Source organism: Ranitomeya imitator, chromosome 9 (assembly GCF_032444005.1).
Source record: "Ranitomeya imitator isolate aRanImi1 chromosome 9, aRanImi1.pri, whole genome shotgun sequence".
Lineage (NCBI taxonomy): Eukaryota > Metazoa > Chordata > Amphibia > Anura > Dendrobatidae > Ranitomeya > Ranitomeya imitator.
Window position 1 is genome coordinate 142,943,325 of NC_091290.1, and position 14,933 is coordinate 142,958,257.

The following is a 14,933-nucleotide window of genomic DNA, read 5'->3' on the forward strand; positions in this document are numbered from 1 at the left end:
AGGGGATGTCCATGGGGCTGGTGGGGGGCGGTGTAACTGGGTGTCCATGGGGCTGGTGGGGGGTGGTGTAACTGGGTGTCCGTGGAGCTGATGGGTGGCGGTGTATCGGGGTGTCCGCAGGGCTGGTGTAGTGCGGTGTAAGTGGGCATCTGCGAGGCTGGTGGGAAGCGGTGTAAGGGGGCGTCCACGGGGCCAGTGGGTGGCGGTGTAAGGGGACTCATGCAAGGCTGGTGGGGGGCACAGGCGGAGCAGGTGGGGGACGATCGGCTGACGGCTCAGATCTGGTGTCATTCATCTCTTCCTTTCACTGCAGGATTCCGGCGACTTCTTTGACATCAGGGAAGACTTGAATGTGGACACCATGTGCACCAAAGGTAATCCGCCATATAGTGCCCCAGTGAGATACTGCGTCACACAAAGGTAATCCGCCATATAGTGCCCCAGTGAGATACTGTGTCACACAAAGGTAATCTGCCATATAGTGCCCCAGTGAGATACTACGTCACACAAAGGTAATCCGCCATATAGTGCCCCAGTGAGATACTGCGTCACACAAAGGTAATCTGCCATATAGTGCCCCAGTGAGATACTGTGTCACACAAAGGTAATCCGCCATATAGTGCCCCAGTGAGATACTACGTCACACAAAGGTAATCCGCCATATAGTGCCCCAGTGAGATACTGCGTCACACAAAGATAATCCGCCATATAGTGCCCCAGTGAGATACTGCGTCACACAAAGGTAATCTGCCATATAGTGCCCCAGTGAGATACTGCGTCACACAAAGGTAATCCGCCATATAGTGCCCCAGTGAGATACTGTGTCACACAAAGGTAATCCGCCATATAGTGCCCCAGTGAGATACTGCGTCACACAAAGGTAATCCGCCATATAGTGCCCCAGTGAGATACTGCGTCACACAAAGGTAATCTGCCATATAGTGCCCCAGTGAGATACTGCGTCACACAAAGGTAATCCGCCATATAGTGCCCCAGTGAGATACTGCGTCACACAAAGGTAATCCGCCATATAGTGCCCCAGTGAGATACTGTGTCACACAAAGGTAATCCGCCATATAGTGCCCCAGTGAGATACTGTGTCACACAAAGGTAATCCGCCATATAGTGCCCCAGTGAGATACTGCGTCACACAAAGGTAATCCGCCATATAGTGCCCCAGTGAGATACTGCGTCACACAAAGGTAATCTGCCATATAGTGCCCCAGTGAGATACTGCGTCACACAAAGGTAATCCGCCATATAGTGCCCCAGTGAGATACTGCGTCACACAAAGGTAATCCGCCATATAGTGCCCCAGTGAGATACTGCGTCACACAAAGGTAATCTGCCATATAGTGCCCCAGTGAGATACTGTGTCACACAAAGGTAATCCGCCATATAGTGCCCCAGTGAGATACTGCGTCACACAAAGGTAATCCGCCATATGGTGCCCAGTGAGATACTGCGTCACACAAAGGTAATCTGCCATATAGTGCCCCAGTGAGATACTGCGTCACACAAAGGTAATCTGCCATATAGTGCCCCAGTGAGATACTGCGTCACACAAAGGTAATCTGCCATATAGTGCCCCAGTGAGATACTGCGTCACACAAAGGTAATCTGCCATATAGTGCCCCAGTGAGATACTGCGTCACACAAAGGTAATCTGCCATATAGTGCCCCAGTGAGATACTGCGTCACACAAAGGTAATCTGCCATATAGTGCCCCAGTGAGATACTGCGTCACACAAAGGTAATCCGCCATATAGTGCCCCAGTGAGATACTGCGTCACACAAAGGTAATCTGCCATATAGTGCCCCAGTGAGATACTGCGTCACACAAAGGTAATCTGCCATATAGTGCCCCAGTGAGATACTGCGTCACACAAAGGTAATCTGCCATATAGTGCCCCAGTGAGATACTGTGTCACACAAAGGTAATCTGCCATATAGTGCCCCAGTGAGATACTGCGTCACACAAAGGTAATCTGCCATATAGTGCCCCAGTGAGATACTGCGTCACACAAAGGTAATCCGCCATATAGTGCCCCAGTGAGATACTGCGTCACACAAAGGTAATCTGCCATATAGTGCCCCAGTGAGATACTGCGTCACACAAAGGTAATCTGCCATATAGTGCCCCAGTGAGATACTGCGTCACACAAAGGTAATCCGCCATATAGTGCCCCAGTGAGATACTGCGTCACACAAAGGTAATCTGCCATATAGTGCCCCAGTGAGATACTGTGTCACACAAAGGTAATCTGCCATATAGTGCCCCAGTGAGATACTGCGTCACACAAAGGTAATCTGCCATATAGTGCCCCAGTGAGATACTGCGTCACACAAAGGTAATCTGCCATATAGTGCCCCAGTGAGATACTGCGTCACACAAAGGTAATCTGCCATATAGTGCCCCAGTGAGATACTGCGTCACACAAAGGTAATCTGCCATATAGTGCCCCAGTGAGATACTGCGTCATATGCTGTATTGTCGCGTGTGGGGGGATTAGTCACTGTCTTCCCCTCTGTTCCAATGAGTTCTTGTGTTGCACCATATGGCGGTATTTTCTTTGCTTTTTCCCAATGTAATTGTGTGAGCCACCCCAGCAACCAGCAGAGATAATAGACAGAATGCCGCCATCCTCACTACTGGGGCTCATTCTCTCTATCGCTTTGCTGGTTCATTTTCCAGTCGTGGTTGCGCCAGTTCCCAGCCCGGCCGACCCTGCGGCCGTAATCCAGGGGTGTGAATAGGCCCAAACTATCGGCCCCGCAATCAGTGCAGGTTTGGCTACGGCTCCCAATGTGGAGACCCAGCCGACTTCAGCAATGCCTCCTGGGAAATATATGCAGATTAGCACAACTCCAGAAGGAAGAGCAGGTCAGGACACATCACAACAGGCTGTTGTGAAATGTTTGTTTTTTTGCTAAAAACAGCGCCACCACTGTCTACAGGTTGTGTCTGGTATTGCAGCTTGGTGTCATCAAAGTAAACAGTGCACAGCTGTAATACCACACATGGCCTGAGTGCAGGGGTGGGGCTGTTTTTGTGTTTCTCACCCTGGACCTTTTTAAGACTGGAATATTCAACACTAGTCCAAATAAATTCCCCTGTAGTTTGTGTCCAAGGAGGCGCATAGTTTTTGGTATGCAGCTCCTATGCAGACCTATGTGTCTTCATGGATACCTGGATGAGGCATTTAGATTCTCTTCCCGCCATCTGCTTCTTCACAAGACTTTGCGGTATCTGACTACACAGGGTTTGTTTGTAGTCTCTATCCATGGAAACGCATAGGGCTGCATAGGAGCTGTATACGCAAAACACCGAATACACAAAACTGTGTATTTTGCATCAAGAGGTGATTGAGGCAGTAAAGGAGGGCGGAGTGTACTGTTGCAAAATTATTGACACCCTTTAAAATTGTGTTGTAACGCAGAGTGCGGGGGTACATGATCGGCCGGGGGTTCCGCACCCCATCATCTGCTCTGAACTCAGCTCCCCATCATCTGCTCTGATCTCAGCTCCCCATCATCTGCTCTGATCTCAGCCGCCGCTGTTTATCGCATTGTTTGCTCTCTGCCATCAAGGCCGATTGTTTTAAGAGGGATTAAAATTCATAGCGGAGCGGAGAGAAGCGTCTGCTGCATCTTCCATCACCGGAGCCGAGACTGCACACGGCAAGAGGAGGAAACGAGGGGCATAATCACAGCGGGAGGGGGAGGAAATCAGCACCGCGTACCCACACTGACAGCGCACACTGCTGCCATACACCGTGCTAAGGCCGACAGCCTGCTGCCTACTCAGACTGCACCAGCAGAATAGTGAGTGCAGCTCTGGAGGATAATTCAGGAGGTAACTCAGGATCAGTAATGTAATGTATGTGCACAGTGACTGCACCAGCAGAATAGTGAGTGCAGCTCTGGAGGATAATGCAGGAGGTAACTCAGGATCAGTAATGTAATGTATGTACACAATGACTGCACCAGCAGAATAGTGAGTGCAGCTCTGGGGTATAATACAGGATGTAACTCAGGATCAGTAATGTAATGTATGTACACAGTGACTGCACCAGCAGAATAGTGAGTGCAGCTCTGGAGTATAATACAGGATGTAACTCAGGATCAGTAATGTAATGTATGTACACAGTGACTGCACCAGCAGAATAGTGAGTGCAGCTCTGGAGGATAATGCAGGAGGTAACTCAGGATCAGTAATGTAATGTATGTACACAATGACTGCACCAGGAGAATAGTGAGTGCAGCTCTGGAGTATAATACAGGATGTAACTCAGGATCAGTAATGTAATGTATGTACACAGTGACTGCACCAGCAGAATAGTGAGTGCAGCTCTGGAGTATAATACAGGATGTAACTCAGGATCAGTAATGTATGTACACAGTGACTGCACCAGCAGAATAGTGAGTGCAGCTCTGGAGGATAATGCAGGAGGTAACTCAGGATCAGTAATGTAATGTGTATACAGAGTGACTGCACCAGCAGAATAGTGAGCGCAGCTCTGGGGTATAATACAGGATGTAACTCAAGATCAGTAATGTAATGTATGTACACAGTGACTGCACCAGCAGAATAGTGAGTGCAGCTCTGGAGTATAATACAGGATGTTACTCAGGATCAGTAATGTATGTACACAGTGACTGCACCAGCAGAATAGTGAGTGCAGCTCTGGAGTATAGTACAGCATGTAACTCAGGATCAGTAATGTAATGTATGTACACAGTGACTGCACCAGCAGAATAGTGAGTGCAGCTCTGGAGTATAATACAGGATGTTACTCAGGATCAGTAATGTAATGTATGTACACAGTGACTCCACCAGCAGAATAGTGAGTGCAGCTCTGGGGTATAATACAGGATGTAACTCAGGATCAGTAATGTAATGTATGTACACAGTGACCACCAGCAGAATAGTGAGTGCAGCTCTGGGGTATAATACAGGATGTAACTCAGGATCAGTAATGTAATGTATGTACACAGTGACTGCACCAGCAGAATAGTGAGTGCAGCTCTGGGGTATAATACAGGATGTAACTCAGGATCAGTAATGTAATGTATGTACACAGTGACCACCAGCAGAATAGTGAGTGCAGCTCTGGGGTATAATACAGGATGTAACTCAGGATTAGTAATGTAATGTATGTACACAGTGACTGCTCCAGCAGAATAGTGAGTGCAGTTCTGGAGTATAATACAGGATGTAACTCAGGATCAGTAATGTAATGTATGTACACAGTGACTGCACCAGCAGAATAGTGAGTGCAGCTCTGGAGTATAATACAGCATGTTACTCAGGATCAGTAATGTAATGTATGTACACAGTGACTGCACCAGCAGAATAGTGAGTGCAGCTCTGGAGTATAATACAGGATGTTACTCAGGATCAGTAATGTAATGTGTGTACACAGTGACTGCTCCAGCAGAATAGTGAGTGCAGCTCTGGGGTATAATACAGGATGTAACTCAGGATCAGTAATGTAATGTATGCACACAGTGACTGCACCAGCAGAATAGTGAGTGCAGCTCTGGGGTATAATACAGGATGTAACTCAGGATCAGTAATGTAATGTATGCACACAGTGACTGCTCCAGCAGAATAGTGAGTGCAGCTCTGGGGTATAATACAGGATGTAACGCAGGATCAGTAATGTAATGTATGTACACAGTGACTGCTCCAGCAGAATAGTGAGTGCAGCTCTGGGGTATAATACAGGATGTAACGCAGGATCAGTAATGTATGTACACAGTGACTGCACCAGCAGAATAGTGAGTGCAGCTCTGGGGTATAATACAGGATGTAACTCAGGATCAGTAATGTAATGTATGTACACAGTGACTGCTCCAGCAGAATAGTGAGTGCAGCTCTGGGGTATAATACAGGATGTAACGCAGGATCAGTAATGTATGTACACAGTGACTGCACCAGCAGAATAGTGAGTGCAGCTCTGGGGTATAATACAGGATCTAACTCAGGATCAGTAATGTAATGTATGTACACAGTGACTGCTCCAGCAGAATAGTGAGTGCAGCTCTGGGGTATAATACAGGATGTAACGCAGGATCAGTAATGTATGTACACAGTGACTGCACCAGCAGAATAGTGAGTGCAGCTCTGGGGTATAATACAGGATGTAACGCAGGATCAGTAATGTATGTACACAGTGACTGCACCAGCAGAATAGTGAGTGCAGCTCTGGGGTATAATACAGGATGTAACTCAGGATCAGTAATGTAATGTATGTACACAGTGACTGCTCCAGCAGAATAGTGAGTGCAGCTCTGGAGTATAATACAGGATGTAACTCAGGATCAGTAATTTAATGTATGTACACAGTGACTGCACCAGCAGAATAGTGAGTGCAGCTCTGGGGTATAATACAGGATGTAACTCAGGATCAGTAATGTAATGTATGTACACAGTGACTGCTCCAGCAGAATAGTGAGTGCAGCTCTGGAGTATAATACAGGATGTAACTCAGGATCAGTAATTTAATGTATGTACACAGTGACTGCACCAGCAGAATAGTGAGTGCAGCTCTGGGGTATAATACAGGATGTAACTCAGGATCAGTAATGTAATGTATGTACACAGTGACTGCTCCAGCAGAATAGTGAGTGCAGCTCTGGAGTATAATACAGGATGTAACTCAGGATCAGTAATTTAATGTATGTACACAGTGACTGCACCAGCAGAATAGTGAGTGCAGCTCTGGGGTATAATACAGGATGTAACTCAGGATCAGTAATGTAATGTATGTACACAGTGACCACCAGCAGAATAGTGAGTGCAGCTCTGGGGTATAATACAGGATGTAACTCAGGATCAGTAATGTAATGTATGTACACAGTGACCACCAGCAGAATAGTGAGTGCAGCTCTGGGGTATAATACAGGATGTAACTCAGGATCAGTAATGTAATGTATGTACACAGTGACCACCAGCAGAATAGTGAGCGCAGCTCTGGGACAGTATGGGATAAGTGTTGCATGTTGTCGGTGGAGAGAGTTCCTGTTAGATTAGTAGTTTCGTTCCTGACGAGGCCATTTCTTCTCAGGTAAACAACGTACAGCTCACAAGCCTCACTCTAAACCAAAGGCTGCAGACAGCTCCAAGGTGGACTTCCGGGAAGGAGAAGGTACAGATGGCTTCCTAGACCATGCGGATCTCTGGGCGAGGCTGGAGGAGCTGGAGAAGCAGGAGGAGATGCGGGGAGAGCTGGCGGAGTAGGTCTCCATGAGGCGTTATCATTTGGATCCAAAAGTTTTGCAACTTTCTCGTACAGTTTTGTCTTCTAAATGCAGCTCCGAGTTTTCAGGAGGCTTTAACCACTGTCTATAGACTGATTCCTTCTCACAGCTGAGGGTTTGTTACCATTGTGATCTGTCGTGACAATTGTCTGTGTGGCGCACATGTCCCGTCCATTCGTTACAATGTCTCGGTGCAGGATAAGTGCATCCGGGTGTAGGAAGCGCTCGTTTAGAATAGTCGCTGAGTATAGACAGCGTCTCCATTTACTGACAGCAAGCAGAGATCTTGGCGAGGGTGCAGAGCGCATTACAGGAGGGGCGTCTAATGCTCATTGTGTCCCCATTCATTAGTGACGAAGACAAGGAGAATCTGAAGACCGATCTGAATGTCGGGCGCGACTGTCGGGCTCAGGGCAACCGCCCAAAATCTGAGCCGGCCCTAATCACCGGCTCGGCGTCACCCCATCACAGCGACGAGGAGGACGATCTGAGCAGCCGGAAAAACGCGCTGGCGACAATCCGATTCTCTCATACGGTTGAACTAAAAAGGGTGAGGACTTCCAATGTTTCCAATTTTTAGATCTCTGCTTGCTGTCAGTGAAAAGGCTGGAATTTTATTTTTTTATTTTTCATGATGCAAAATGGGTTTTTTTGTTGTTTTTTTTTTTTTTTCAGGTGAGAATAAACACTGGAAGAAATACAACTCTGAAATATAGCGAAAAGAAAGAAGAAGCAAAACGGAAAAGGAAAAACAGCAACGGAAACGGACACTCTTCACTGGAGCTGCCGGTGATCAAGACCCCCGCAGATATTTACAGGTACCGATTCCTATTGGGGGCGACACGCAACAGTCACTGCCCAATAGATTACACACCGACACCGTCACTAAATCACATGAACATCATAGAGGGGGTCCCTTAGCTGGAGAGCCCCCTCTGTGTGCTATGTAGTCACTAGATGGTGCACAGTGACGTAGTATATAACTCAACCGACATAGTATATATCAGAGCTACATAGTATGTAACAAAGCTATGTAGTATATAGCAGAGCTACGTTGTATATAACTCAGCCACGTAGTATATTGCACAGCTACGTAGTATATAATATAGCCACGTAGTATATCGTAGTATATTGCCCAGCCACATAGTATATAACAGAGCCACGTAGTATATTGCCCAGCCACGTAGTATATTGCCCAGCAACGTAGTATATTGCCCAGCCCACGTAGTATATTGCCCAGCCATGTAGTATATTGCCCAGACACATAGTATATTGCCCAGACACATAGTATATTGCCCAGGCACGTAGTATATTGCCCAGACACATAGTATATTGCCCAGCCACGTAGTATATTGCCCAGACACATAGTATATTTCCCAGGCACGTAGTATATTGCCCAGTCACGTATTATATTGCCCAGCCACATAGTATATTGCCCAGTCACGTATTATATTGCCCAGCCACGTAGTATATTGCCCAGCAACGTAGTATATTGCCCAGCCACGTAGTATATTGCCCAGCCACGTATTATATTGCCCAGCAACGTAGTATATTGCCCAGTCACGTATTATATTGCCCAGCAACGTAGTATATTGCCCAGCCACGTAGTATATTGCCCAGCCACGTAGTATATTGCCCAGCCACGTAGTATATTGCCCAGTCACGTAGTATATTGGCCAGTCACGTAGTATATTGCCGTCACGTAGTATATTGCCCAGCAACGTAGTATATTGCCCAGCCACGTAGTATATTGCCCAGCCACGTATTATATTGCCCAGCAACTTAGTATATTGCCCAGCCACGTAGTATATTGCCCAGCCACGTAGTATATTTCCCAGCCACGTAGTATATTGCCCAGCCACGTAGTATATTGCACAGCGATGGAGTATACAGCACAGAGCCACGTAGTATATTGCCCAGCGACATAGTATATTGCCCAGCACAGAGCCACATAGTATAGAGACTTAAAAAAATAAATAAACATATACTCACCTATTGCCCGTTGAAGTCCTGCTATACTCACCATCCGCCGCCTTTCTCGCTCCTCGCCACGCTCCCGGGACCGCTCCATTGCAAGCGGCAGCTTCCGGTCCCAGGGCTGGTGTGAGCAGGACCTATGATGACGTCGCGGTCACATGATCGTGACATCACGGCAGGTCCTTGTCGCACACCAGCCTTGGGAGCGGAAGCTGCCGCTTGCAATGGAGCGGTCCCGGGAGCGTCGCGAGGAGCGAGAAAGGCGGCGGAGGGTGAGTATAGCAGGTTTTTTGGTTTTAATATTATTTTTAAAATGACCTATTTTTACTATTGATGCTGCATAGGCAGCATCAATAGTAAATAGTTGGGGACTCACTGGGTTAATAGCAGCGGTAACGGAGTGTGTTACACCGCGGGCCGTTACCGCTGCCATTAACCCTGTGTGAGCGGTGAGTGGAGGGGATTACAGAGCGGGCGCCGGGCAGTGAGTGCAGGGGAGTAGGGGAGGGACTAATCGGACTGTGCCCGTCGCTGATTGGTCGCGGCAGCCATGAAAGGCAGCTGGCGAGACCAATCAGCGAATGAATAACCGTGACAGAAGGACAGACAGACGGAAGTGACCCTTAGACAATTATATAGTAGATATTTCCCCTGCAGTTGCTGCAATTACCACTAGACTGAGGTTTAGGGTTTAATGTGCTCTTTATAAATCTGTATGCAGTGAGCTCCCTCTAGTGGTGGCTGTATAAATCTGTATGTAGTGAGCTCCCTCTAGTGGTGGCTGTATAAATCTGTATGTAGTGAGCTCCCTCTAGTGGTGGCTGTATAAATATGTATGTAGTGAGCTCCTCCTAGTGGTGGCTGTATAAATCTGTATGTAGGGAGCTCCCTCTAGTGGTGGCTGTATAAATCTGTATGTAGTGAGCTCCCTCTAGTGGTGGCTGTATAAATATGTATGTAGTGAGCTCCTCCTAGTGGTGGCTGTATAAATCTGTATGCAGTGAGCTCACTCTAGTGGTGGCTGTATAAATCTGTATGTAGTGAGCTCCCTCTAGTGGTGGCTGTATAAATCTGTATGTAGGGAGCTCCCTCTAGTGGTGACTGTATAAATCTGTATGTAGTGAGCTCCCCCTAGTGGTGGCTGTATAAATCTGTATGCAGTGAGCTCACTCTAGTGGTGGCTGTATAAATCTGTATGTAGTGAGCTCCCTCTAGTGGTGGCTGTATAAATCTGTATGTAGTGAGCTCCCCCTAGTGGTGGCTGTATAAATCTGTATGTAGTGAGCTCCCTCTAGTGGTGGCTGTATAAATCTGTATGTAGTGAGCTCCTCCTAGTGATGGCTGTATAAATCTGTATGTATTGAGCTCCTCCTAGTGGTGCCTGTATAAATCTGTATGTAGTGAGCTCCTCCTAGTGGTGCCTGTATAAATCTGCATGTAGTGAGCTCCCCCTAGTGGTGCCAGTATAAATCTTTATGTAGTGCGCTCCCTCTAGTGATGGCTGTATAAATCTGTACGTAGTGAGCTCCCCCTAGTGGTGGCTGTATAAATCTGTATGTAGTGAGCTCCTCCTAGTGGTGGCTGCATAAATCTGTATGTTGTGAGCTCCTCCTAGTGGTGGCTGTATAAATCTGTATGTAGTGAGCTCCCCCTAGTGGTGCCAGTATAAATCTTTATGTAGTGCGCTCCCTCTAGTGGTGACTGTATAAATCTGTATGTAGTGAGCTCCTCCTAGTGGTGGCTGTATAAATCTGTATGTAGTGAGCTCCCCCTAGTGGTGCCTGTATAAATCTTTATGTAGTGCGCTCCCTCTAGTGGTGACTGTATAAATCTGTATGTAGTGAGCTCCTCCTAGTGGTGGCTGTATAAATCTGTATGTAGTGAGCTCCCCCTAGTGGTGGCTGTATAAATCTGTATGTAGTGAGCTCCCCCTAGTGGTGCCTGTATAAATCTTTATGTAGTGCGCTCCCTCTAGTGGTGACTGTATAAATCTGTATGTAGTGAGCTCCTCCTAGTGGTGGCTGTATAAATCTGTATGTAGTGAGCTCCCCCTAGTGGTGGCTGTATAAATCTGTATGTAGTGAGCTCCCCCTAGTGGTGCCTGTATAAATCTTTATGTAGTGCGCTCCCTCTAGTGGTGACTGTATAAATCTGTATGTAGTGAGCTCCTCCTAGTGGTGGCTGTATAAATCTGTATGTAGTGAGCTCCCTTTAGTGGTGGCTGTATAAATCTGTATGTAGTGAGCTCCCCCTAGTGGTGGCTGTATAAATCTGTATGTAGTGAGCTCCTCCTAGTGGTGGCTGTATAAATCTGTATGTAGTGAGCTCCCTTTAGTGGTGGCTGTATAAATCTGTATGTAGTGAGCTCCCCCTAGTGGTGGCAATGGTGATTTAACCACTATAAAAAAATAATTTGGGGCTCTTTTAGATCCAAAATGTCTATTAAACAATAAGCTTTGTGTTGGGGGTTCCATCTCACTGTGTACGTTGCTTTGCAGAGTCTTTGTCGATGTCGTAAATGGAGAATACGTCCCCCGGAAATCCATCATGAAATCTCGAAGCCGCGAGAACAGCGTGTGCAGCGACACCAGCGATCACAGCTCCCACGAATTCGAGGAGAGAAGAGGTTACATAAGAAACCTCAGCTTAGAGGACAACACCTTCAGCGACCACAGCGAGGACGACGACCAGAAGAAGGCATCTCCTGTGTCTGGACCCTTACAGGTGGGCCGAGGGTCCTTACATGAATAGTCTCCACTTCTCTATACACATTGTTTTCCTTGTTCTTATTGGAATGTGCACTTGTAGATTAAGACTGAAGGCAGCAAAACCACGAAAGACAACCTGATGAAGCTGCTGAGAGCGCGAATGGGGAGGAGCAAAGCTGTCATCAGATTAACAGGGGGGGGGGGCATGTGAGGAACCTGAGGTGTAACATACCTGCTGCCTTGTGTTTCCCCCCCTTCGTGGTTTTGCTGCCTTCAGTCTGAATCTACAAGTGCACAGTCCAATAAGAAGCACCTTTCTGATTATTCTAATTTTTCCAGCCATTTTCAGGAACAGTAATCGAAAAAGAGGCTTTCTCTATGTCGGTGCCAGTGACGGGCATCGCCCACCCCGGCCTGCCCACCATCCAGGAAAGGAAATCTGAAGAGGTCGCAACAGAGGTGGCCGAGGAGGCGCCAAAAAGAGTCTCCAAGTTCAAAGCAGCCAGAATACAGCAGAACAAATAACCCTTTACTCCCCCGGCCGCTGTCGTCGGGTCTGGATCATGTTTACTCGTTCGCTCTGTGCCAGATGATGAGAGTTGTTGTTCTCACCGTTACGTGTCATCGTCCAGGTGAAGTCACAATCACTTTGATCGTTTTCCTCTCTTGTAATAAATATGCAATTTTCACCGTTTATTCGGAGATGTCCGCACTTAGGACAAGCGAGAAGAACCCCCATGACCTCCCCCGTCCTGTATCTGAAGGGGGTTATGGTCGTACTCTTATCGCCAGGACCTGGAATTCCTTAGGAGAATCGTGTAAGGTGCTGTCACTTTAAAGTGCATAATAGAAGCGGCGCAGACACTCTGCTCATCCCTGCAGGCGAGGAGTTGTTACTCATGCATCAGCATAGGATTCGTGCACTTATCAACTACTTAAACCCAAAGTTCATGCAGCTGCCCCCTCTCCCCACTCTGTTGTCGGGGAGACCCCAACAGAATGGAATCAGGTTCTCGTAGATCACGAACTTTAAAGCGATCCACAAAATGTAACGTCACATGAGGAATACGGAATTACCGTACCCAGCGACACTTTTTTTTTTTTTGTTTTTTAGTTTTCTGAAACCAGGTCCCCTCTGCAGCACAAGTGCCGAGTGCATGGTTTCATCTAAAAGTTAGCGGAAGTAAAAAAAAGTACTTTATTGGTGTTTTCAGCTAAATTTCTGCACTCAGTAGATTGCTGAATCCTGACAATGTGCACACTGTCAGGATCCGGCTCGATTTCCAGCTCCGGTCCAAATTGCATCGCATCGGTCCTGAGACAACTTGCAACTTTTCCTGCATTTCTCATCGCATATGAGCGGGCACGAGACCCCCTGCTGGACGGGAATCCTGACAGTGTGCACGTTGCACAGAGACTGCAGAAGCCTAGCCCCTTAGATTTATACATTTCCCATGTCATTTTACATTTTTGCGGAGAACCTGAGGGTCTCTTTAAAATTTTGGGTGCCACATCCCTTTAAGAAGCATGACACCCTCCCCCCCAAACAGAATGAGTATAGTAAATGCTGCCATTAGTCAGGTAAATCCCCCCCCCCACCAATAGTGCCTTAATTTAGTGAGTGTTGAGAACAATCTCACTGCCTCTAATCGTCATTCCTGCGAGTCCGTGGAGTCAGATACTGCTTCTTTACATCATCAGCACCCAGTGACCAATGCCGGGGAGCCCTTTAATTGCTGTCCCTTTAACATATTCAGTGTTTGTGCCCTTAGGTACAACCAAGATCAGCTGTGTGGTGTGGGAGACCCCCTTATGGGAATTCCTCCTCGCATTATTACATGGGCCAGAGGGTCTACAAGCTGCTATGCTGGGTCTTGTAGTACCACACCTCATTACCGGAGCTTTCTTTAGCGCTCCGTGACATTTGCTAGTATTTTCTAAGAAGTTTTTTTTTTTTTTCCAAATAATTTTTTTTTTCTGTGAATATTTTCTCCTCTATTTTCACACAATGTCGAAAAGTAAAGAAATAAAAGTTTCTACAATGACTGGAAGTTTTTCGGCGCCTCCCGTGGAATTCTTCCCATCGTGCGACCACGACGGTCGGAAAAACATTTACAGGATTTCAGGTAAATTCACACGTGTAGGTTCTCCATTTAAAATTTGTATTTTGTTTCTTCACCATTTTTTAAGACCTCTACTTGCTTTCAATAATTAGGATTAATCCGTGTTTGCAGGTTGAGGTTCAGAACCCAAACAGAACCTGGTACCGGTCACAGAAGAAGTAGTGATCGATATTTACAGGTAGAGACACAAACCCAGACAGAACCTGGTACCTTTCACAGGAGAAGTAGTGATCAATATTTACAGGTAGAGACACAAACCCAGACAGAACCTGGAGCCTTTCACAGGTGAAGTAGTGATCAATATTTACAGGTAGAGGCACAAACCCAGACAGAACCTGGAGCCTTTCACAGGTGAAGTAGTGATCAATATTTACAGGTAGAGGCACAAACCCAGACAGAACCTGGAGCCTTTCACAGGTGAAGTAGTGATCAATATTTACAGGTAGAGGCACAAACCCAGACAGAACCTGGAGCCTTTCACAGGTGAAGTAGTGACCAATATTTACAGGTAGAGACACAAACCCAGACAGAACCTGGTACCTTTCACAGGTGAAGTAGTGATCAATATTTACAGGTAGAGACACAAACCCAGACAGAACCTGGAGCCTTTCACAGGAGAAGTAGTGATCAATATTTACAGGTAGAGACACAAACCCAGACAGAACCTGGTACCTTTCACAGGAGAAGTAGTGATCAATATTTACAGGTAGAGGCACAAACCCAGACAGAACCTGGAGCCTTTCACAGGAGAAGTAGTGATCAATATTTACAGGTAGAGACACAAACCCAGACAGAACCTGGAGCCTTTCACAGATGAAGTAGTGATCAATATTTACAGGTAGAGACACAAACCCAGACA

General features: G+C 46.8%; 1 protein-coding gene across 2 annotated transcripts in view; it reads left to right on the forward strand.

Moving 5' to 3' along the window:
* URI1 (URI1 prefoldin like chaperone) overlaps positions 1-14,002 on the forward strand; it is a 38,570-nt gene extending 24,568 nt beyond the window's left edge. For both annotated transcript variants that reach the window (XM_069739298.1, XM_069739299.1), the window contains exons 6-11: positions 314-374; positions 7,074-7,242; positions 7,618-7,816; positions 7,942-8,084; positions 11,742-11,967; positions 12,291-14,002. In XM_069739298.1, coding sequence (XP_069595399.1) covers positions 314-374; positions 7,074-7,242; positions 7,618-7,816; positions 7,942-8,084; positions 11,742-11,967; positions 12,291-12,476 — 984 coding nt within the window. In that variant the 3' untranslated portion in view covers positions 12,477-14,002. The remainder of the gene's footprint in view (positions 1-313; positions 375-7,073; positions 7,243-7,617; positions 7,817-7,941; positions 8,085-11,741; positions 11,968-12,290) is intronic.
* Positions 14,003-14,933: the final 931 nt, after the last annotated feature.